Here is a 24,581-nt window from a genome sequence, read left to right on the forward strand (position 1 = left end):
AGCACTACTTTAGATCAAGCCAGGCAGAACATCCTTTATTTCGAGATGCACTTGAGTTTTCTGCTGTTCTCCGACCAGCTCGGAGGAGGTAAAAATGCAAAGGCCAAAAAAAAAAGGGGGAGAGGTGAGGGAAGAGGAGGAAAAAAAAAAAAGAAGGCAAGGCAACAACAAATACTTTTTCTCTGCAGAATCTGGAAGGATGTTCCAGACCTATATTCACCATCCACAGAATCAAGTAACATAGGAGCCATCTCCCTGCTTTAGACTGGAGGGGTGCATTGTGCTTTCCACCTTCTCTTTGGCAAAGTCTCAAAGACGACTTCAAGCACGTATCTTAACTGCAAATCCACAGTTGAGGTCCTGCTGGCAGCAGAACTAGGGAAATGCCATGGGGCTTGCTGAAAGTGAAGTGGATGTTTAGGTGTTTCGGCTGATCCAGCAGGTTTACTCAAGTCCTGGCGAAGGCAGACACTGAGCCAAATCCCCACCAGCATCGACAGAGAAACCAGCACGTTCTCAGCTCTGCACTCTCAGATTTGGTTACCCATATATTAACATGTGATTAAAGTTTACTTCTGCTTTCCAATGAATGCATCAGGACCAGGGAGTAGAAGCAATTTTTAAACTAACTCAAAAACATTTTCACAAGGTTGAGGGAAGTCTTTGCCCTTGCTTGTGTTTAAGATAAGAGGTGCAGCTTAAATTTTAAGACCAAATATCCCATGTTCATAGCTACTGTCCTATATAGGTTACTGTAACATCACCTTTTTCAAAAGATGACTAAAAATTATAAACTATTTGTTTATGATTTACTTAAATAGCAATCTTTTGCAGAAATTGTCGAGTATTGGCATTAGCAAGAACTGCTAGATTATATTATAAGGGTCTTAATTATGAATGGAAAGGGGCTTAATTTGTTTAGTCACCTGTTTTGTAATGTTTAGCCTTGGGTATTTTGAAAGCTCTGTTGGCCGGTACCAGCCTGCAGTCCGTGCTCATCACAGCAATGCTGCTTGGCCACTAAATCCAAAGGCTGTTCTGTGCATGAAATGGTTGCAGAAATGGAGCTTCTGCCAACCCGGCTGGAGATCAGTTTGGGCATGCAGCCTCTACTTGTGATCCTCTCCAAGTGCTCAGGTTTTAAGGGGACAGTACGTTTACTTTTGTAAACTAGCAAAACACTCAAGCCCTTGTCTGTCAAGGGAGGCATTTTAAAGAAACCAGAAAATTTAAAGAGATTAATCAACCTGGTTCTCAGCCCTGAAATGCCAGCTCCAGCATCTCCTTGTTCTACTTCCAGCATCAAGCATCTCACTGTGCACAATGCAGAACAGTCAATTTGTTGCATACTCAGATCTCATGGCTCTGTGTTGAAAATCTGGAAGCATCTCTGAAAGTGGAACTTACGTGTAGATCGGCTATTCCAAACTCACCTCACCTAGTTTCACTCACTTAAGAAAACAGATTAGAGCAATTCCAGTTTGTTAGTACAGATTTAAACCACTTTAACATAGAGAACAACTCCAGCCCCAAACATCAGGTATCCACATAAACACCCGACCAGACACCTGAGCTAATTGCCGGCGTTACCTTTAAGAATTGGGAATACAAACCACAGATCTCCGATAACAATCTCATCTCTGCAGTGCCACGCTGAGCAATCAATACTAATTATGAAGAAATATCTGAGCATACGAGAGGCGCCACTATTGCCACAGAAAGCAGGGCTTCAAAGTTTAAAACGAGTGCTGCTGACAGCTAAAACAGAGACTCCCACATTACCAGCACTTTGGTGGTAATGACAGTGGGCTAATAGAATCAAAGACTCATAATGCTGTCAGAAAGCAGGTTCAGGTTACTCTCTAGTTCTTAAGCTGTTATTAGCTATTATTAGCGAAGAGGAAAAATACAGGGGCTTAAACTTTTTAAAAGCAGAGGATTATCAGTCCCTTCCACTATTAAAAACAATTTCTCACTTTATGAACTTTTGGGGCTGGCAGCTGTTTCATTTGAGCGTGTAACCAGCTGCCCTCTCCTGCCTCCCTGCTGCCCCTTGAACTCAAAAGCATTTAATGTCACTTAGAAAAAAACAGAGAGAGCAACATTTCTAACAACCTGCAGTTCCTTGGATAGTTCCAATAATCGTACCTAGTTAAAGAAAGCCTTTCAAGGGCCAAATACTTCTTTAACCATTTAATTGATATGACCTTGAAGCATTCACAGCAATCTCCAGTAACATTCAATGAAAAGCAGATGTTGGTAAAGGCTTGCTGAAACAAGCTTTTATTCTCACGATGGTTTGATTCACTTACACAAAATCCTATTGCTGGCACGAGAAAGCTCTTTATGGAGTGGATGCGATTCACAATCACAAACATCTCTGTGTTTGGTTTTCAGACAGAGACCACTACTTTTTGAGGGAACTCAACTTCTGGAGTAAAGACCTACTATTCAAGGATGCTTGAAAAAGCTCCAACAGCACAAGGGCATAGGAAAGTTTTCAAAACCTTAGATTCACAAGGGACTAATTCTTCCAAAAACTCAAGGTTTTAATCTGTGTCATCAGAAGGTTTTCTATCTGCTTGCAGATGCAGAGTATGCAGATGCTGAGTATCCATCTACCAATGCATCACCCTGAAATCATGGAGATGACCTTAGCTATCTGGAAACAACAGATTTTTCTGGCACTCTCTGTTTAGTGATCCAGGCTTGGGCAGCTTGTAGCTGTTTTGCCCTATTGTCCTGATGACAAAAAATGTGGCCAACCAAATGACAGCATGTGCTTTGCTAACACGGCATTTGTTTGCAATGTATGAATCCCAACAAGTAACTTTGATGAAGCACTTCTTTGAGATACACACAGTTTACAGATAAGCTACTTCTGAAACTACTACCAACTTGTGATAACAGAGATGGAAGGCAGAGTTTTATCAGCTACAACAGAGAAAGAGTTTTCAGGAACTCTGAGTTTTTACATATAATTCTGCCACTGATTTGTCACATAAACTGGAAAATGTCATTTAACCTCCCTGAGCCACAGTTCATTCACTCACAAAAGACTTCAAAGGCATATCGTTGGGGCACATTGCACCTATTTGAGTGTTAAGGGGGATTTGGGGTTTAATCTGACTAGCCCCGTTTCTGAGTCTCTCTCAGTATTAACATCAAGCTTTAACATTTGGTATGGACACACAAGCATTCTTCAATTGGTTTGTTTTGTCAGTCTAATCGCTGTCAGGAGTTACCAGAGAGGTAGAGACCTACCAAGTACAGACAAACACCACAAATCACCATCTGTGCTGAACACATGAAAGGGCAAAAATAAAATAAATAAATGAATAAAAAATTAAAAAATCACTGAGACAGCTGCACATACCTGTAACTCTGACTGTAAAGTTTCCCAGGACTTCGTTGGAATGCCTTGGCTTGCAACTGTACAGCCCTGAGTCATCATATGACACATTGATTATCTTCAACAGTTTTTGTCCAATATGAGTTCTGTTGGTAGGTGAAATCCCAATACCATCTTTAAACCAGAAAACAGACACAGAAGAGCCTTGGGTGTTACAGGAAAGTTCAATGGTATCTCCATTTCCAAACACCAACTCTTCCAGAAAGGCGGTCTCGCTCCTCAAGTATTCTGCAAAGGGAGAAAGAAATGGAAATGAATAAATAAAAGCAAGTATCAAGAGAGAGAAAAAGCATTTAAAAAGGAAACATATCTTATATTTGCCCTACTGATGCTTCCATGGGTCCAGACCTTCTCCTTGCCACAGGTAAGCCTTGCCTGCCCCGGGCAGGTAGCAATGTCAAAGTGGCAACTGTGACACTACAGTCAGGTCTTTGCCTGATCTACAAGGATAGATTTGCCCCTGTAGTGACCAAAACATGGGCACCCCACCAGGTGCATCACAACAAACAGCACAGACCTCTGCACAGGGGTCACCGCAACATGCAGTGCTGGGGGGGGCTGATCTGGCAGAAATAAGTGTGTGCTGACAAGTTCACAGTTCAGTCTCTAGGTCTCCATTTGTTTATTCCCGTGAATCCGTCCACAAACTCTACGACACCCAGCAAGGACAGGGTACAAGGAACAGAACTGGGGATAAACCAAATTTCTCAGCTGACTCTGGGTGACCCAAAGGCAACGTCTGTGGGTTGAAGAAAATGTGTGGAAGGCTGGACAGAAGATGCAGGCTGCAATAGGTGAAATAAATGAAACCAGCACTAGCTCCCTGTTAAAATAACTCTCTGTGCAACAAAGAGGTGCAGAACCAAAGACATATTCATAGGCTATAACTTTGCCGTGAAATCAATGCAATTACAGCAGCTACGAATACCTGAGGACATATTATTGGCTTCAAGCTGCTCTTTTGCCTTGAAGTGAAAGAGTTGGAGCAGGCTATAAGAAAAAAATATATTGCTTTTCTTGTCATGCACGTTTTTATTCTCGTGCAAATGTAAGGATTAAAAATATAAAAATGTTTGAGTCAATAGCCTTGCAGGGTAGAAATAAGGAATTCTGGGAGCCTGAAAATGTGATATTTCATGGGAGGCATCGTCTCGCAGGAGGCAAAGCCCACACTCGTTGGGGTTACAAAGAACCTTTCCTCTGATACCTCGGCAGCAATTCCAACTCAAATATTTCAGGGTTTGGCCAGAATTTGAGGTATTCATACAGTCAAAGGTTTGGAGTGTTGGTTTTTGGGGCTTTTTTCCTTTTAAACAGGATTTTCACTGAAAGCATATGCTTTTAGTAAATCAAAAAAAGAAGACTGAGCTTCATCCAGCATCTCCTTCCTATCAGACCAGCACTCATTGCAACATTGAGTGTTCACCCATGGTCTCTTCCAACTCAGCTATATCCCTGGGGAAAATATGGTTGAGAAATATTCTGATTTAACTGTTCAAGTTTTTTTCTTCCTTCCTCTAGACTATACAGATTTTTTCACTGTTACCAACTTTGGCTTCAAATTAAAAAGCCCTGTGTAGAGCTTTACACTTGCAGGACTGGGTACTGATCTAACTTTGTTGACTCTGACAGAACCTCTTGCTAATTTAATCTACTGGAAAACAAGCCCCACACAGCTGCACAATTCCTCCACACTGAACACACAGTTTTACCAAAGATGTTTGCCAAATGATCAAGACTTGTATATTTTGGCTTTTGTATTATAAACCTACCGAACAGGAACAAGCCCAGACTAAGCACAAGCCAAACTGTACTGCTTAGCCATTTAAAAGCAAATAACTCTAGCAACAAACTATTTTTATAAAATGTATATGGAGAATGCTGAAATTAAGAGGAAGGTCATTTTAGACTCAGCAGATGAACTGGGTTCTCAAGCTTCTTCTGTGGAATGAAGCATCATCTCTTGTTTCTGACAAGTTTATTTTGGCATCTCTACCCTCAAATCGTCTCAGTTAGTGTCTAGCAGATATTGTGATGCACAGTTTGGTTCTTGTGACTTTATTCCTACTGACCAGAAATAATATCTGGGAATACGTAGTCATGAATTAAAAGGAGAACGGTCTTAATCTCACTGCTCTAAACTGTCTTTCAAATTTCAGTTTATGTATCTATACCTTAAAAAGTAAACAGGACCTAAATTGGAGACCTCCACAAAGTATTTAAATGTGCACTCAAATGCTTTTAAGCACTTTGCCCAACCGTGACTTTGGAGAACAAAATGTTACTGTCATTCCTTATATAGCTTCAAATACAGAGATAAATCCAAAAGCGTAGACAGTCTCATTTTCAGGCTGAAAACAGCCGGAGTTTAGAGCAGGGAACCAGAGCTCCCATCTCTCACAGGGTACCCAGAGTCCAGCACCTCCTTCCTGCCTTCCAGCTGCAAGTGCCTCATGTTTCCAACACCTTTACAACAAGAGACACCAAGACATGAAGTAGCCATGAAGTTGCCCCCTCTGAGGCCAAGTATCCAGCCACAAGGAATTGGTAGGGGACACAGCCAGGACAGCTGGCCCCAGCTGACCCAAGGGATATTCCAGACCATATGACGTCATGAGGCTCAGCAATAAAACTGGGTAATGGAGGTGGAAGGGTATAAATTACCAGGGAGTTAACTCATGTAGGGGTTACAGGAGCCCACTCTGCCACTTGCCAGCAGAGCAGGGATTAACATGTTTGCAGCTTTAATGGGTTCTTTAAGCGAGGGTGGCAGTCTGGGTTGTGGACTACCAAGATATGACTAAAATTTGACCATTTATTCATTTAGTCAAGGCACTAATGAGTTGAGAATCACCAAGAAACGCATCTGATGGAGATCAGCTTTTCCAGCAGCATCCCTGCTGCCGGTAGCAAACGTACTACAGAAAAAGAGGCGATTTTTAAGCTGTTCAGAAGAGCAAAAAGGCAGGAACCAGCCGCAAAACACCTTCCACAATGAGGAGCAGTTGGCCTAGCAATGCTAAAATGCTTTTGTATGTATTCACTTATAAGGATAAGATACTTCATCTCTGTAGCTGCTTGGCTCATCCCAGTGATAATTCACTTTCTGTGCGGTTCGCAGCTCCAAGTGCTTAAGTGTGTCAGTATTTCCATCAGCTGTCTGCTCCTCTTAGACATCAATACTTGTTTCTGGCTGAGCCTGGAAACGTTTTATTTTTGTTTTAACACATGCAGCTCTCAAGTTATTTATTTTTCAGGCACGAAAAGACAAGGATGTGGAGGGTGGTGGGCTATTACTGGGCTGCTTATGGCCCCAAAAAACTCCAAGCCAACCTAGGGCCTGGCTGGTGTCCTTCTCAGTGTCAGGGCACCTGTTTCCAGGTGCTGCTGCAGTACTGCTGCTGGGGACTGCTCCCGGGCAGCAAAGGCCCGCAGTGCCTGTGGGAGCCTGAGTGTGGTGAGGGGTCCAATGTCACCTCACAGAGTGCTGGGTCCTGGCTCCAGGACATTCCATCCATTTATTTCCCTTCACTTGTGTTTTTTCCCCCCACAACAGCTTCTCACAATCCTGCTTTTCAAAACACCAAAGTGTTCAGGAGCCTCCCAAGGAACTGCTCTGGTGGGGTGCATGGATCCCCCATCATCATCCTTTTCCTTCATCCTGCAGCAGTGGAACATTCACCACACAACTAAAATCCCACTGGGACTCCCCTCCACTGCGGGCTCGAGGCACATGACTTTCAGTACCACCAGTAAGAGATTCCTCACACTACCCTGAACCCTGGCAATCCCCGAGAGGCTTTTCATGATTGCTTCACAGCCCGGTGCTGGAATGGACTAAGGCTCATTTCTAAGCGGATCATATTTTTCCCTTTTCAAGCTGGACAAGCTGTATTTGGCATGTTAACAAGCAGAGAGACAGCAGTGCTCCATGCATTTCTCTCTTCAGGTTAATTTGAAAACGTTTCTTGTTCTATGTATTTTATTGCACCAAATCCACCGTGACAGGATACATTATAGGATCACAGAGCAACAGCCATGCCAGAGCATTCTCCTGTTGAGCTTGTTACCCTGTTCCCAGGGGGATCATGGGAATTCAGCCACTGAGCTGGTGAATAATTGCTAGAGGGGTACAGAAATCTCCAGCATCAGTGGGATGAACACGGTCATGATGGCAAAGAACATGCAGACTATCTCCGGGTTCAGACCAGCACCGTGTCCTACATACTTAGCCCTGGTTTATTCTACATAAGTGTCCTACCTGTGTTAGCAGAGGCCCACAGAATTATTTAACCAGTGAATAATATTCAAGTGCTTTTTTCACAATATCTGTGTGTCTGTTCCTGGGATGGAGTTGCTTCCCCACCTCATTTCGGGACTTCTGCACTGGGAAGAGCAAACTCCAGAAGGGAAATAAAGCACCTTTTCTTGCCAAACATTGTTCATTTAGTACCAGTTTAAATTTAAAAAGCAGCCAGGAAGGGTGACAGGTGGCCCCAGTGCCACCTCCCCACAAGAACCATGCCATGAATGGGAACCTGTGCCACAACCCCATTCCCTCTGTCTCCCCAGAGAGGCAGATGGGCCCCAGGGGGATATTAAAAACCACCAAATCAGCCCCAGGCCCTGCACCACTGCAGCCCCTGTGAGAGGTGGGCATGATAAGATCGTGGGATCACCTGTTTACCCAAGAACCTGCCTTCTCAGGGCAGATAAGATCGAGGGAGCGGCCTCGAAGCCAAGAGAGCTCACCTGAAGTCACTGCATACCCTCACTGCACTACAGGGAGCTGACAGGGTACTTTTTATATATGTACTTTTGGCAGCACTTTACCCAAGGTACAGCTTCCCCTCCTTCCTGCAACAACCATGATGGTGCCAGTGGTGGAGCATCCCTGCCTGGCTATGGCCCTGCCATCCCAAAGGGCACCTCACAGAAAAATATAATACATAAAATACATACATAATACTATATATTTTGTGTATATTATATGTTTTAAATTATATTTTGTATATAAAATTGTAAGTATTTTAAAAAATACACATCCTGTCTTCTCTCTTCCCCCCCTTTTCTCCCCTTCTGAGGTGAAGACCCCTCTCGCAGCACACTTCCCAGTGTCAGGCTGCAGCCGTTCTGGGAAGAAAGCAATCACAGCAGCACAGGATGCTTTGCTGAAGCAGTATCATCTCCCAAAATGGTGTTCTGCTGGGTTATCTCCCCTGCTCAGTGGGGTTCACACCCAGAAATAAAATACTGCAAAAATAAAACATTTGGCTGTATCTGTAAAAGCCTAAACTGACAGAAAAATGTGTCTTTAGGAAATGATATCTGAAAAAGGGTTTGCCTCCATTATTTCACAGAACCACAGAATGATTTGGGTTGGAAGGGACCTCTAAAGATCATCTAGTTCCAACCCTCCTGTTACGGGCAGGGACACCTTTCCATTAGACCAGGTCACTCAAAGGTGCCACTTTATCTTTCACCTATTGCATGTAATTGCTTAGAGGGAAGTAGTTCTCCTAGAAGAGCTTATAACAGTTTTCCTAATAATAATAATAATGCAAAGTAGGCTGTCTATACTGTATTACCACTGCAGTGGCCTATGCAGTTGTTACTGGACAACATTTCTTCCACAGACATTAACAAGTAAGTGTGCTGCTCTGTATTACAACCCTGTGGGGGTTTTCTTAAATCTGTTTTAGGAGAAAAGCAAACTTTTTTCCTAGAGAATTAGCAGAACAATAACCAGGTTTAGTTCTGTCATATGCAGCTTTCTCTATAAACAAGAGATTATGGAAAGGAATAAAAAAAAATCTCTAGTGTTTAGCTTGGCTATCCCCGACAGAGACTTTGGAAGAGCTTCCAGAATGGAAAAAGCAGATGTTGCAAATCTGCCTTATCTACAGAGCAACTGTTGACTCTGTTGTGCAAATCCTAATTTACATCTGCATGAAAGGTTTCAGAGATTAAATGGCATTCAAGGAGGAATATTAGCTTTTCTCTCTCCCTCCAGCCCTTCTTTGAATGGATTTACTACTGGCAATTAGCTTTCTGTTCCATCGGCCAAGTAGAAAACAGGATTCATCAGGACTCTACAGTATCCTCCTTTTAATGGACTGTTTTCTCAGATCACCCAATTCAGATGCTGAGAGTTAGAAGAAATAAATCGTCACAAAGCTAAAACAGTTACAAAAACACTTTGGTCAGAGGGATTTCTCTCTGACACTTAGAAAGTCCTAAGCAGGACAAAAAAACCCACCAGAGAACAAATCAAAGGGGTGTCCTGGCTACACCTAAAAAATGAGAATGTAAACCCCCTCAAGAGGCACAAAACTTTGGTTGCTGCTGAGAGCCCAAGGACAGCCTTCAGCTGGGGCTTTGCTGCCTTAAAGGAACAGACAGTGACGGGGAATTTTCCTTAAAATCTGGCCAGACTGTACACTCACTTTCCTTGGTTCCCAACTCAAAACACAAAACAGGGAAGCAACCACCACTCATACGTATCTAGCTAGCTCAGAGTTCTGCACGTCATTTTTTTAACAGAAATAAAAGAACTGACATGAAATGTCCTCCACTTCCTCAATGGTCCCTAAAGACAGGGAGCAGCAGACAGCAGACAGGAGGCAGCATGGGGATGCTGAGGTCCCCAGGCTACGAGAGCTCCTGCTCAGGGATGCCCACGCATGCCCTGCTCTCCCAGGTGCCGAAGTCTTTGTGCTTTCCTCAAGGAGGGCAGCAATGAGCTGTATCAGTTCTCAGCAGCCCACGCTCACGGTGGGGATGACATCAGTCCCAGCCTGGCACGATGAGCACATCCTTGCAGCTATTTGCCTGCATGTCACACAGCCCACCTCACCCAACCATGGTGGCCAAACGTGGTCAACCCAGGCCGCTCCCTGCTCAAGGCAGAGTGACGGGACACCCGCTGGGGCTGATCCTTGGTGGAGCACAAGAGACTGTGCTGTCATCCTTTTGGTGTCTTCCTTTTGTTGCTTCTGAAGAACGGTGGCCAACTTGGCCTCAGCTTTTGCACAGCACAGCAGGGGCATCCCGGCTTGATGTTGACAGACAGATCCCACCACAAAACGGCTGATGTTTTACATTCCTGCTCCACATGCCTGAGGAAGTCCAAAAAAACCTCAGCTTTGCAGCAAGACAGCAACTACCACAAGCCCTTTCAAAGCCAGTGGCGGCAGATGTGGAAACTGAGGCACAGAATGAGGTTTCCCAGCATCCCAACGGCCTGGGCAAAGCTTGTCCCCAGACTCCATCAGAGCAGAACTTGGTCTTGCTAAACTGTGGAGGCCCTGAGATCTTCAGCATCAGTGCACCACACCATCCCTCCTGCTTCACTAGACCAGGTTACCTGGAGGGGTTTTGTAGGTGAAGTGCACCAAGCACTTACCAAAGTTTGCAACAAGGATGGCAGCTTACAAAAATGAGTGCTCAGCAAAGTATAAGGAAAGGAAAGCCGCTTTATCTTTGAAAATACTTTTAAACCTTCTTGTAAGTACTTAAAAGAATAAGCACACTTTGCTGAATAATTCTTTAGAGTTATTTTTCCTGGGATCTTCCTCTACTGTCTCACTCATTTGCTTCCTAAAAATCCTTCAAAAACTAAATATTATTGGAGTTTTGACCTCCAGAGTGGGCTTTCAGTTATTTAGTGAATTCTATCAAACATTCACCACCTCTTAAGTGCTCTTGCAGATGAATTTTTAAGCAATACTTAAGTTCACCAGGCCCAGAAGTTTAGGTTTACCTCAGAGTAACTTTTTCAGGGATGCAAATGCTCCTGTTTCCTTTACAATTCCCAGGCTAGCTTTGCCCTGGCAGCTACTTGTGATGCTTCTCTGGTACTTGTGATGCTTTTCTGAAGTGGGCTTTAAGATCACATGGCACCAGAAAAAATTTGCCATAAAGCCCCAACCTTTCCCCTTCGGTTCACAGCTATGCAGCTCCCAAATCCCAGGTCCTCTGCATTTCCCTTGCACTTTTAATGTGCACTCCTCTAATCTTCATTTAATGCAGGCAGCTGGCTGCAAATACCCCCAAACAATGACTTTAATCCTAAGTATCCTGAAGCCCCCCCCTCCTTGCTTCCCGCACCAAAATTGAAGAAAAAAAATAAAAAGAACAGCCTCAAGACAGCAAGATGGAGAAATCCAAGCTATCCACTGGGCCAAAGGAGCAGAAAGACACAATGAGCTAAATTTTGCCTGGTTTGCTAATTAAAAACGGAAGCTACCCCACTCCGGAGCCAAGGCGGGGAGGTGGGGGGAGTTTTCACGCTATTCAAAAAATCGCCTTCCAACTGGGACCATATTCACTCCACATTAATTGTCATTCCAACTACGAGTGTCCTAGTTTCAAAATGAAAACTACTCTCCAGTGTAGCTAGTGAAAACTAACACCAGTTTCGAGGCATTAAACAAAATTTATTGATTGCATTTTCCCACCCACTAAAACTTTAATAAGCATTAAACCTCAAACTCCTGGGCCCGTTTCCTCCCTCTACCCTCTCTCTCCATAAAAAGGGTCAGGCTCCCCTATATGGAGATTAGGACTTAATGTTTGGTATTTGTTTATGAGCCTATCAATTGCCTTTATTTCAGGGGGAGGGGGGTTTAGGGTTAGGGTTGGGGGGAGCACATTTAAAAAAAAAAACACCTCCTCTTGTACATGGATTAAGAGAGGGCAAAGGTTTAGGGTAGTTTGGGTGTTTTTCTTCCCAAGTGATTGTGGGGTTTAGATATATGGTGGATCATGTTCATGTGAATGAAAATAAGTAAATACTCCCCTTTTTGCAAGTTTCCCATGAGTTACATAAAATGCTATTTTTCAAAGATCCCTATTTCTCAGTAACAAGATGCAGAACTTTCAAGTCTTCTCTGCTGGCCGTTTTCAGCTGTGTAAAGGGGAAAAATAATAATAATTTGGGGGCCACTCAGTCTGCATACTTAGTAAAAGAAAATAAAGGTCAAACATTTGAAATGCAAAGGTCGATGATTAAGGCCAGAAATCCATATCTATGCATCAAAATGAATAGCCAGATTTTGAGAGTGCTTAAGCAATTTAAATGCAGAGCCTGACCTGGCTCAGCATCTTTTAAAACCAAGCTTGTTATTTCAGAGTCTCAAGCGAGATTTAGGTGCCAGGTACCCAAGTTGGAGAAATTTTAACAGTAATCTCCTTTAGGGAAGTCTGATCCACTTTAATCTGAAGTTGTGAATGACAAACAATTTTGTTACTTATAAAATACATCTAACTAGAGCTGCAACACTTTGTCCTTGTGCTAAACTCAAGTCTTATCCTTCAGCATTATTAGAAAGAGTCGAGAGAGATGGCAAAAAAAAAAGTAACATAAAAAAATTCTTTTATTTCTCCTCTTTAAAGAAGGCTGCTAAAGGGATTAGACAGCTTTGAGTTCACTGCTCTGTTAAATCAACCTTACAATATTTTTTCAGCTTGTTTGACTTGCTGTTTGTGTATACATTTGTGTTTTCACCTTTCTGCATTCAAATCCCACCCTTAGCGTTTGTTCTGCACTTCTCACAGGAAACTTAGTCAGTTCTTTATTTGTATTAAGTCTACAGAGTTATAGAAAACAGACTTGGAAAACAATCCCTAAATTAGCAGGACTTACCGGCTTCCATGCATACGCGCATACACACAGAGCATCGCATACCATCCAACCCCAGTGCAGAGCTTTATCATTTCCAGCAGCAACAGAAGGGCATCAGGTTCACCAGAACGGACCTTTTAATGGTCTCCTGCAACCATATCTATTACACCAGGGTTTGGACTCCACATTACAAATTAAGAGAGAGTTCAAGGAAGTCATGCGTGTCTCAGTTCCCACTGCCTTCAAGCAGTTTTAATGCCCCCGAATAATCATCTTCTACAAACTGCACTAGGTTAGGATCCAGTAATGCCAGAAGCAGGTTAGACACCTCTATGGAAAGGTATTTTAATGCTGCTGTAAGGAAATGCAGACCCTCAGCAGAGGGCCATTTCCAGCATCCTGCAAAAAGACAAGGCTGGCCCTACCTGCATGAACCAGAGACCTTCCACAGACACTTTGGGATGCCTCCCCCATCCTCCAAAATCTGATTTTCCCAGCTTTTTCCTTCCTTTCCCCACGAGAAACATTCTCTCCATGAATCTAAGTGTCCAGGTGAGATGATGCAGTTGCGACAGAAAGGATGGTCGCTGCAGCAGGCAAGCCAAGAGAGGAAGAAAACAGCATCTTCTCTCTGGCAAATGGAAAGTATAGATTATAGAAACTGAGCCCAGCAGCCACCAAAGGACTGGATTTGTCTGAAAGTTGGGTACCAAAGCTAAGCTTCTGCCATGCTCCTTTGGGTGGGATGAACCACTAGTACCACTAGTGAAGATAAAGTTGGATAGCCTCCCTTGACATATAACCCATAAATGGAGCAAGAGCTGCCCACAGTATTCTGTCCCCTCCACTCCCTTTCCAAGGGTGGGTGGCTAATTCAGAGTCATCTCTTCTTACTGCCTGCCCTGAGACACCATATGTTGCTCCTCCAACTGCTCCTTCTCATCCCTAAAACAGCACTGGGTGAAGTTATTCCTGCAAAGACTGCACTGCTTGTCTGTGTTTTATTTGCTATGTGCTGGGAGGAGGGGGCAGAGGGGGAAAAAACCTCTACTTCAAACATTTACACGTATTTTGAAAGCACCTGAGGAGGTTTCAGGGCCTTTTTTTGCCAGAACTAACACATTCCACCCACGAGATGACCTTGTTCAGAGCATTCTGCTGGCACCTTACAGGCAGGATTTGCACTCCGAGGGGTCACCAGATCCAGGATCAGGTGGGCAGGGCAGTCCAGTTTCTCAGGCAGCAACCCACTACTGAGACCAGAGTGGTGGATACAAACCTGCCCCTTTTTGCCCCTGCACTGAGGGAGACAGGGCAAAGGAGAACCTCTGCTGCTCCCCTCCGCCACCTCTGTGCTTCCCATCCATTCGCAAAGACTTCCAGGATGGAGAAACCCACTGCGTTCTCAAATCCCAAGATGCCAGCATGCCTACACATAAAAATGAGGCAGAAATCTCATTCCTTCACTGAAAAATTCACAAGTTGAAGGCCCAGTACATCTCAATAACACTTTCCAGGCATTATTTTCCTTTTTAATGGGTAGATCACAGAGAGTTTCTGTGGTAGGAGGCTTCATGTTTGTGTTTCCTTTGCCTCCTAGTTCAAGTAATGGCAATACTAATTGAACCACTGGGCAAAAGAAAATTGAGTGTGACGCTTTAGTCAATACTCTGAGGGTTCCCATTTGCTCCTGCAGCTCTCTGTTCTATCTGGAACAAGGACCAGAGATGGTGCTGCTGTCAAGATGCCCCAACTCTGATACCCAAAGCTGAAATAAAGTATCTTTAACACATTGTCTACTCTGCATGTACTTAAAACTCCACAGTATTTACAGTATTTTTACTGTATCCCAGCTAGGATGGCAGCTGGGGATGTAGAAGGGTGGTTTTACCTGTATCTTCAAGGCTAATGCCACAACCCTGAGTAGCCACTTACGCCCTTCTTCCCAAGCCGGGGGAACCAGGAGCCCGGAAAGCCTGAAATGTATTTTTTATGCTTAATTACAGATTTCAAGTGCCTGACACAGGGCCCTCACTCATTATGTTTTGACACTGATGCCTTTGGGCTGAGATGGAACAAATGCTTTGCGCTCACTCATCACTCACTACATCCACCAGTGTGGTGAATGTAACTCAAAAGAAGGTGGGTGATGGATTTGTAGCAACTTTGGGCAGGGATGCAGAGAGGACACCATCTGCTGTTTCTTACTTGTTTTGCCCCCCCCCCTTCCTTTCTGTAATTAATCAATTCACAAATCAGGAGACAGAGTCTTCTTGCTGTCTCCTCCTGCCATCACCCCTGCGAGGCAAAGGCTAAGGACATGGCAGGGTGGTTGCAAGGCCTAAGTGCTGCCTGTGGAGCATGGAGCAGCATTCTGGCCGGTCAGTGGGAGCCCTGTGGCTCGTCCCACTCAGGGGCCTCTCAGGGCCCAACCCACCACATGCTGGAAGAAAGAGGTTTTCTGAATTTTCTTTGGGGGAAAAAAAAAAATAATGCTTTCACAGAAAGCTGTGAAATCATGCATAGCACACCGGCTGTAAAAAGTTAAAGCATTTTTAATTTTTTTTTCCCCCAATTGCATTCAGCTCATCTCTTACACAGTAAATACTAGAGGCTGGAACTAGGTGATCTTTAAGGTCCCTTCCAGCCCAAACCATGATTCTACGGTTCTCATTTATGTACCTCCATTTACCAGACCCCCTCACTTCTGCATGAATCCCCAGCTTATTAACATAACTATTTAAACTGGACATGTTTTCTTAAACATTCTTCTTTCATAAACTGCCAAGTGACAGTTGTTTACTGTCAACAAGCCTGGGTACTCCAAGACAGGGAGAATAATGTCCTTTCAAAAGGCAGACATATCGGCTACCAAAGGAAGATTAAAATCTGGTGTTTTTCTTTTCTCCCTCCTCAGAAATGCTTTATTCACACAGATATTCATGATACAGATCAGGAGAGATGGTACTATGCCTAATTCCAATCATTCTTTTAATTAAAGACAGGCTCATGGAGGATTTATCTTCACTTGCACATGCTAGTTGTCAGGGCACACTCAGAACTCCCTAATCTTCCCACTGCAACTGGTTTTTCCTCTTCACTTTTAGCTGTGATACCCCCACCTCCCAAGGCACATCTCGGCTCATCTCACACAGATCCTGCTACTGGCTAGGAACAAAACGCTTGCCTGGGGGAATCTACAGAGAGAAGTTAAAAAAAAAATTAAACAAAAATGAAATCACCAGTCGGTTCAGGCCCTACAGACTCCAAACAAGCTGCTGAAGTATTTTGCTGGGAGGGAATTGCTTGCACTTGAGTCTTGCACATGAAAGTAGGGATATAAAAGAAAAAAAACCCACCAAAAACCAAATCCTACGTATGGGAAAACTTTCCCTGTACTCTGTCTGCCCACGAAGTGCCAGGAAAGGTCCTCTGCTGGCTCCTATTTGGTGCAGAGTCCCGGGGCTCAGCGCTCGTCCCCCAGCCCCGGCTCGCCCGCAGACCCCCGCGGGGGATTATTAACACTTTCCCCGGCGCATTGTGCGGCTCGCAGCTGTTATTAGCGCCGGGGCTAATGCCGGCCGACACTGATACAATGGCAACGAGGATGTGGCATGAGGGGACGGCGGCGGGACTGCGGATCGACTCCACGCGGACCCGCGACAGAGTCACGGGGACCCGGCTGGTGGCCGCCACCGCCGCCTCTGGTGCTCGCGTTTGGGTTGTGATGCTGCCGCTGGCTCGCATCAAAGCTGCAGTTACAAAAAGCAAGATGGGAAGTGAAGGTCTGTGTTACAGCCAGTTAGAGAGGAATGGGAGGTCACGGAAAGCCAGCTCCAGCGATCCCCACCCCCAAACCGGGAGCCCTTTTACTCGCCAGAGTTTCCTCTGCTTGTTAAAATGTTTGGGTCATTAGAAAACTTTCCAAACAATCCCCGCTTATGCTAAATAGCTGCTCCCACCACGATCTGTGAAGGGCTTCAGCCTGCTCTCTTGGAAATCAATGGGGGCTTTTTTTGCCTAGGATTCAATAGGCGCAAGATCAGGACCTCATTATTATTTTTACAGGACTACAAGCAGCAGAGAATGGCGAAACCCCTAAAGAAAGCAATGACCCTCAGAACTGGGAGCCAAATTCGCTATGAAGGATCTTTACAAGCTCTGTCAAGCATCAAAATAAAATTAAAAATCCAGTTCTTGGGAGCTTTTCAGTTTTTTGACAGGGAAAGCGTAAGGTTGAGAAAGGCTGGCCTCATCATTTGGATCCACGGACATCTCCCGTAGCTCCCTTTTACTCAAAAGAAAAGCCTTCATAGATGTGTATTTTACCTTCCCCAGGGGGAGTGAGCAAGAGGGGACGAGCTGTCAGTTCAGGGTGATGCCAGTTACCCTGTGGTACCCCATGGAACAGAAACACCTTCCGGGGTTCACACGACCTCCTCTGCCACACTCCACAATGAAACCCCCCAGTAAGTCCTCTCTGCAGAGCCACACAAGAGGACCAGAAGGCTCCAGGGACATGGGACCATGCCTGCACCCTGTCTTCACAAAGGCCAGGTGTCACCTGCCTTTTGTGAGAGGAGCCCCAGAGATGCTCCTGTCCTTGGCACCCTCCTTGGAGCTCTCCAACAGTCAAGTTCTCCACTTCTTGCCTGTTACTTTACATCACTCCTCCCTCTTGGCATCAGTAGGAACTCACCTACGCACCACATAACCACCACAAGGTTTGGCCCCTAAGCAATACCCAGCTATTTTGCTGACTCCCCTCCACCCAATTCACCCCAGGTCAAGTCCAAAATGCTTCAAATCCATTACTTCTGAGTTCTAGTCCAATTCTTATAAAGTAGCAGTAATCTGTATCCAAAGCTTTACTGATTTAACTACGTCAGCTGAACTAATTTAGTGAGTTTCCTTGCAAACAGCACATGTTAGTTCAGTGCAATCAAGACACTACTACAAAACACTCCACTTTCCAGGGCAAAAGCATTAGATGAAGATAAGCTGACAAACACTTTCATCAGTTATCAAGAAGCAGCAGTTGGGAATGCACCCTTGAAAGTTTCTGACATGCTATGGTGCACTATCTGTTCCCTAGAAGCCTTATACTCAAGGAACATAGTGATGGCTTGGCTTCTTGAGCGAAAAGAGGGGGAAAAAAACCCAAACTGACATGCTGCCATGTGTCATTGTGACATTTGCAAGTACTTCAGTAGCTCAGAGTACTAGCCCTGGGTGCAAACAACAGTGTTGGGGTCCTGAGGCTGTGGCGTTCCCAGGGAAGAGCCTTGGGCACACAGGGCACCCTGTAGAGCTGAGCCTGCTCCCAGAGAGCGATCCTAGGCTACGTCCTTTCCTCACCCGAAAACTTGGAACCCTTCTCACTTGAGTCATTAATTCTTTTAACCCCTCGCAACCTGCAGAAATGGCACAACCCCAAAATCTCACTGATGCTAAACATGTAAGCACACGGCAATTGTTTTGCATACAGTTCTGCGTGATAAAGAAATCTGCTTCCAAGTTTTAATAGAACCTTTTTATTTAACCAACTCATTATCTTCCCCTGCTCTCTGGATTTGAGAAAGCAAGGCCAGCACACCAGACCTACCTCCCCTTCTGCAACAAATACCACCCCTTTTTTAGATGAATACGTCTGAAACTGAAGCAGTTGCTGGAGAAATGTTTTCTTACTTGACTGTACTGCTATTCTTCAAAAATAGCACTGCTACATTGTGAAACCTGAGTGTCACAGCAAAAAAAAAAACACATTGATTTAACTACCTCCTGCCTAGTTCCTATCCACCTGAGCACAACAATCCCTGATAGCCTATCAGAATAATAGTGCTGGTTTACGTCTGATTACCTTTCACATTTTAACTATTAAGTTTACTAAAGGTTTTACTCAGCCCATATCTCACAATTCTTGTTTGCTTTTGATACTACAGAAACTTCCTGGTCATTCAAGCCAAGGAGCAGATACTTTAGGCGTAAGCACACCAGTAACACTGTATTCACCACAGGAATAAAAGCCCTTCTTCACACATACAGGGCTTTAAGTCATATCTATGGCACTTGGCAACCTGAGCTGTAAGCATATGAGAAAGGGGACACTGGAGGAGTCAACTCTACTTCAGAGAAAAAGTGTGGTTTTTTTTACAAGATCACCAGATAAACAGCCAAAAGAAGGGCAAATGCTAAACTGATAAGCTATGTAGGAGGCCAAGGAAAAAAAAATCTGGGTGTAACAAGGTATTTTCAGGTGCTTTTGGCATTGTAGGCATCTTCTGACATGGTTGTAGCCCAGTGTTTGCTTAGAGGTGCTTTCAGATTTACTCCTCTAACAGCCCGGGCTGCCCACTGTCACATACCATGAACAGCTGTGCTGAACCACTGTCCCATTTGCTGCCAAAAAAAAAAGGCATACAGCCTGGTATACGGAGAATGAAGTTTGTTTCTAACCACTATTAAAAGAGATGAAACGGCAAACACTGAAGCAGCTACTTCAAACCACTCCTTTGAATGGCTTGGAGGATGCTGAGTCAGCGGACAAATTCAAGTTTGGGGGATTTTTTAAGGGTCAGAAAAAAGAGAAGAAACGGGTATGCAGAGCCAGACAAAGTCCCAGAACACATGGAAGGAGAAAAATATATTCAAACAGGGAAACAATAAAAGTAAAGTCAGTTTCATTGTTTATCTATCAGGTTCAGCTTGATGGTGCTGCTTACTTCTATTTTCAATAGAAATATCCAAATGTGTTATACTCGTGCTGGGTCTACCTTATATATAGTGAAAATTGCAAAAACTAAGCTATGATGATAACACAGCCAATTCTCCATGAAGCCTTCCAGCTCATGCTCAGGCTCCTGCACTGAATCCTATGCACTTCAATGACCACCCAGAAAAAACCCACCAGCAGGCCATGCCCTAACCTTAGCTAAAACTAAGGTTCAGCAAACGCCTTCAGTCACACAGCTCTTTGTGCCAGCTGATAGATCACTGTCAGAAACACGTTGGTCCCATGCTTTTGTAAACAGAAATTTTATTGACTGCTCAGAAACCAGGCTGATTCCCTGTCTTTTAGGGTCTCTTAAGTGAATAGCAGATGTACACAGCAAGTGTTCAGGGAGGACAGCTTTCTAAGCATGTAGTTGGATATCAAAGTTCACTTTTACTGACCATATTTTAAAAGGAGAAGTTTTGTTTCTCAGCCTTATGGGGGGGGAACCTCCTCTAGCTTTACAAAAAATTTCAGCTTTATCCAGGCAACAGACCGGGTCCCACTGGATGGAAATGGTCCAGAAACAGCGGGAATGCCACCATCAAAACTTCTTTAGTTTTTACCTAACTTCAAAACCCACTCTCAGTCAGGCTTCAGGAGAGGTACGCTTTCCCAAACAGCACTGAAGATTTTTTGGAGAGAGTCATACAAGTTAACATGCCACTCAGAGTAGCTTACTTTAATTACATGATTTAATTAGCAGATCAACACTTTGCTACACAAATTTTCAGATTTACTTTTATCACATTCCCTACTCAGCAGTTGCTAATAAAGTCTTAATTAAAAGAAAAAATCCTCAGATTTAATTGGAGTGACCCTTGTCAACATGCATAGAAGACCCGATGTTATACAGCTAGTATTGAATACACTGAGTCCATCTCTGCACTGGGACAGACTTTCTAGTTCACTATTTGCTAGGTAAGAAATAGATTTTTTTTTAAAAAAGAAGCCATATTTCATCATCTTTACTTGTGTCCTCTTACTTTATAGCTTAGTAAAATATTTCTAGTCTCGACATTAAAGACTTAATTAGCTTTTTTAGCACGCTGCTCATGAGAACAAATGGATCAACTTTTAATCTCAAAATTATCTTTTACCACTGCCCCCCTGAACCTAAAATATTTCTGGTCTAGGGCACAAAGTAAGCAGCACCATCAACATATGAGAGACTCTTTGTAGAGGGTTTGAACGCATAAACCCCAAGGCCAGCTCCAGGAACAGCCAGTGCCATTTGGCACTCACTTCAATACTCTTATAATTTCAGGATGAACTTTGAAACGCTCAGATACACAAAGCATGAGCGACACAGATCACAGTACCCTACACCTTGGGCCCCTTTCTGGGCATGGGCTGAAAGGCCACAAGAGCCCGGTTGCCATCAGCCGCACAAAAAACACCTCAACCAGTGAATGACCAGTTCTTTCCAAGCAAAAAAGTCTCAGGAATTGGTACATGCCCTCCCATTCAATTTAAGCAAAATCCCAAAACGGCCCTTCTTCCGTTCTTCTGGACTAGAAAACTGCCTGTGCAGTATTAACTCTGGGTGACAATTCCACTCCGGTGCTGAACAAGGAAACTTCGGTTCTCGCTCCTGACAGATTGACTCTCCCCTCCCCTTCCTCCACAAACCTGATCAAACATTAGCAGCTCTCTATACAACTCTTTCAATGCATGCAGACAGCTTCAGCAGCTAACTAGTGCAACACAAATCCTAAAAAGCCCAGAAATTGCCTTTTTCACATATACCCCACACAGACACACACACATACAAACCAGCTACAGGAGACAGGCTGGTTATCAGAAGTTTTTAAAAGTGAAATGCTGTTGTTTCAGTTGGTCTGCTCTCTAAGAAAACAGCCAGTGTTACTTGACATTCACAAATCGTACGAAGTAATATCTTTATCTGAATACTAATGCAAATTGGACGGGCTTTTTTATATTGATGTCTATTCTGTGGCTGCTGAATAGAGTGACCGCATGCTCAAGGCTGCAAAGGAGTTCACTGACCTCCCTAATCATCTCTGTCATAGCCGCTGAATGACATACACATTCAATCCTGCCTCGCCTCTCTACTTTCATTCATAAAAAAAAAAAAAAAAAAGAAGAAGGAGGGGGAAATTTGACATTGTTCTTCCTGCAGCAGCCCCAAGAACGGGAGAGAAGAGAAACTCAGCCCAGATGAGGCCCCTGGTGTTTTTAGTTTAGCTTCTATTCAGCAACAGCCCCGCCATCTGCCTCCTTCCTGCCAACAGCCGAACACCTCCCTGCGGAGATGTTAAAACCTGCACCCCCTCCACCTCTGCTAATAGCCAGTATTCATATTAGCAAACATACACATACCTCGAGAATGCCTCCCTTCAATGTGTGTTTTATGTAGCTGAGTATAGGCACAAAGCAGTAGCTGTTATAGCCTTCACAGCCCCGTGTGGAGAATTAGATCACTGGGGAAAAATCCTTCCAAGCCCCTTTATGGAAAATAAGGCCTTAGACTGTAAATGCAAAGCCCAGCGAACAACAACCCTCAGTAATGAGCCAATACCCCATGGCCCATTTGACTAGGAGAAAGAATTTGCTTTTTACCATTCAATTCAAAAAGACTGAAAAAGTAAAATGTGTTTTTACTTGGCTCTGAAGGTTTATATTCTTTACAGTTTCTTTTGCACAACCTTTTCCCCCCCAGGTCGGACAGGCAGCGGGTGCCCTCATGGTCACGGAGCCACTGGCTTTGGCATAGAGCTGGGCAAGCAGCACCGGCTTCATGCTTCCCCATGCACATGGATGGTGGTGGAAGAGCCACTGGTACTGCAAAGTCCTCTCTGCCCTTGCAGTCCCCATCCACGGGAGCTTTCAACAGCTCATAGTGCTGGGGCAACTCTTGGAGACTTCGCTAGGTGTTGGGGTTGATGTCCCAGGTTCAGGGACAAATCCCACTCCCAGGGAGCACAGTGGGGGTTGGCAGTGACACCTTTGCTTTGGAGAAAGCTGTCCTAGTGGTAAGAGAGCCTGTCCCGAGGATTTCCACAGGAGGCCCTGGAGATCCCAACCCCATCGCTGGAGGGATGTTTCCCTCTGTGTGACCTCTGAGTACGCCACTTCCTACGATTCCAACAGCATCCCAAAGCTTTAACTTGCAAAAGTGTCTTAGAGCACGGGAAGGGTTTAGCACCACTTCAACACGTCATCAACCCCTGCTACAGGCTGAAGGTGTGGGTGGAAGCCCAGGGACCACCGAGGCAGCCACCGAGGTTGCTCCTCGCCCCCATGTGCCTGAAATGACAGCACCAATACATACTAGAGAGAACTGGGGACACTTCACTTCTGTCACTCCCACCCAGCACAGGCTGCCCGCTGCCTCCCGCACACCGACCTCATCTGCTCTGACCACGTCCCTGCGATGTTGCCCCATAAATCAATTCTTTTGGCTGTGAAAAATGAGCCAAACGAGTTACACTAAGAATCTGGTGTTTTATTAGGACTTTCTTGAAAACAAAACCAACCCCCGGTGAGATTTATAGCTTTAACCAAAAGGGGTATGAAAGTAATGCCCCCACCCCCCAGCCTTCACGAAGTCCATTTATTCCCCTGTCACTTTTTTGGCAAACAGGCTTCAAACCCTTTCCTGAACAATGGAAACTTTCTGCCGGGTCCATGCAAGCCCGAGGACAGGGGGTTGTGAGGGGGCTCCCTTCCATTAAAGAGCTTTGAAAAATAAACAGGGACTCAGGTAGCAGCTGAGGCGGATCAGAGAGGCACGATGTTTCAAACCCGCTGTATATTATTTCGAAAGAAAAAAATAGAAATAGAAAAAACCTCAAAAAACAGCTTTTGTCCGACGTGTTAACTTTTTTTCACTTGCAACTGCGGCGCTGCCACTCGGGGGGAGATCATCACCGGCTTCCCCGAAATGCAGCTCCCTTCTCAGCACAGCCGCTTGTTCAGCTGCGACCCAGCGTGTGCCTACTCGGAGCTGTCGCAACTCCACTTTTGCTCCCAACATGTATATATAAACGAACTTTCCTTACTTTTCCCACCCGAACACAGAGCAGTCAGAGTATTTCCGACGCGCGCCGAAGATGCGCCGCTACACACGCACGGAGGCTTCTTCCCTTCCCAACCGCTGTTACACACGGGTTGTAACACTGAGAGAGGGCTCCTGGCAGTCAGGGGATCCTCTTAAAAGCAGTTTGTCCCTCCTGGGCGCCTCCCCCGAGCCACGGTGCGGTTGGAACCACACCGTCCCGCTGCCACCGTCCCGCGTTCCTAACTCCCGCTCCACAGCCGGCTCCGGCGGTCTCCATCCATCCGCCCCCCTCCGCTCGCTCGGGGAAGAGGACTCGTAGAGCCCTCGCAGATCCCGCCGGAGCCGTGCGCCCGGAGCACGTGTGCGCGGCCGCGCAAGCCTTACCTGCCGGCTGCCCGCCGCTCCTCGCCGCCGCCTTGCCGCCGCCCCGCCGCGCCGCCGGCATCCCGCCGACGGCCGCCGCCAGGCACAGGCACCAGACGGAGCCCCAGGCCGCCCGCATGCCTCCGGAGCGGCGCCGGGGCAGCGCGGCCGCCGCCGCACCGCCCGCCTCAGACATCCCCCGGCCGCCGCATCGCTGCCGCCGCTCACCGCTCCGCTCCGCCGCCGCGCTGCCGGGAGAGGGAGAGAGGCGCTCAGCGCGGGGAAGGAGGACGAGGGAACCCCCACCGCCCGCCGGTGCCCACGCGGAGGGGGGGAACAGGAAAAAATGATAGGAAAAAGGCGGAAAAAAAAAAAGAGTGGTGGG

The 24,581-nt window shown here is 45.3% G+C and overlaps 1 protein-coding gene across 5 annotated transcripts in view; it reads right to left on the reverse strand.

Annotated features, from left to right (window-relative positions):
• FGFR3 (fibroblast growth factor receptor 3) overlaps positions 1 to 24,392 on the reverse strand; it is a 55,573-nt gene extending 31,181 nt beyond the window's left edge. For 4 of the 5 annotated variants that reach the window (XM_027699875.1, XM_027699874.1, XM_027699873.1 and 1 more), the window contains exons 1-2: positions 24,218 to 24,392; positions 3,377 to 3,640 (exon numbers count right to left, since the gene is read on the reverse strand). In XM_027699875.1, the coding sequence (XP_027555676.1) occupies positions 3,377 to 3,640; positions 24,218 to 24,392 (439 nt within the window). The remainder of the gene's footprint in view (positions 1 to 3,376; positions 3,641 to 24,217) is intronic. The other variant, XM_027699876.1, reaches the window with a different exon arrangement.
• Positions 24,393 to 24,581: the final 189 nt, after the last annotated feature.

The sequence above is a fragment of the Neopelma chrysocephalum genome, unplaced genomic scaffold, assembly GCF_003984885.1.
Source record: "Neopelma chrysocephalum unplaced genomic scaffold, ASM398488v2 Primary Assembly neopelma1_142, whole genome shotgun sequence".
NCBI lineage: Eukaryota > Metazoa > Chordata > Aves > Passeriformes > Pipridae > Neopelma > Neopelma chrysocephalum.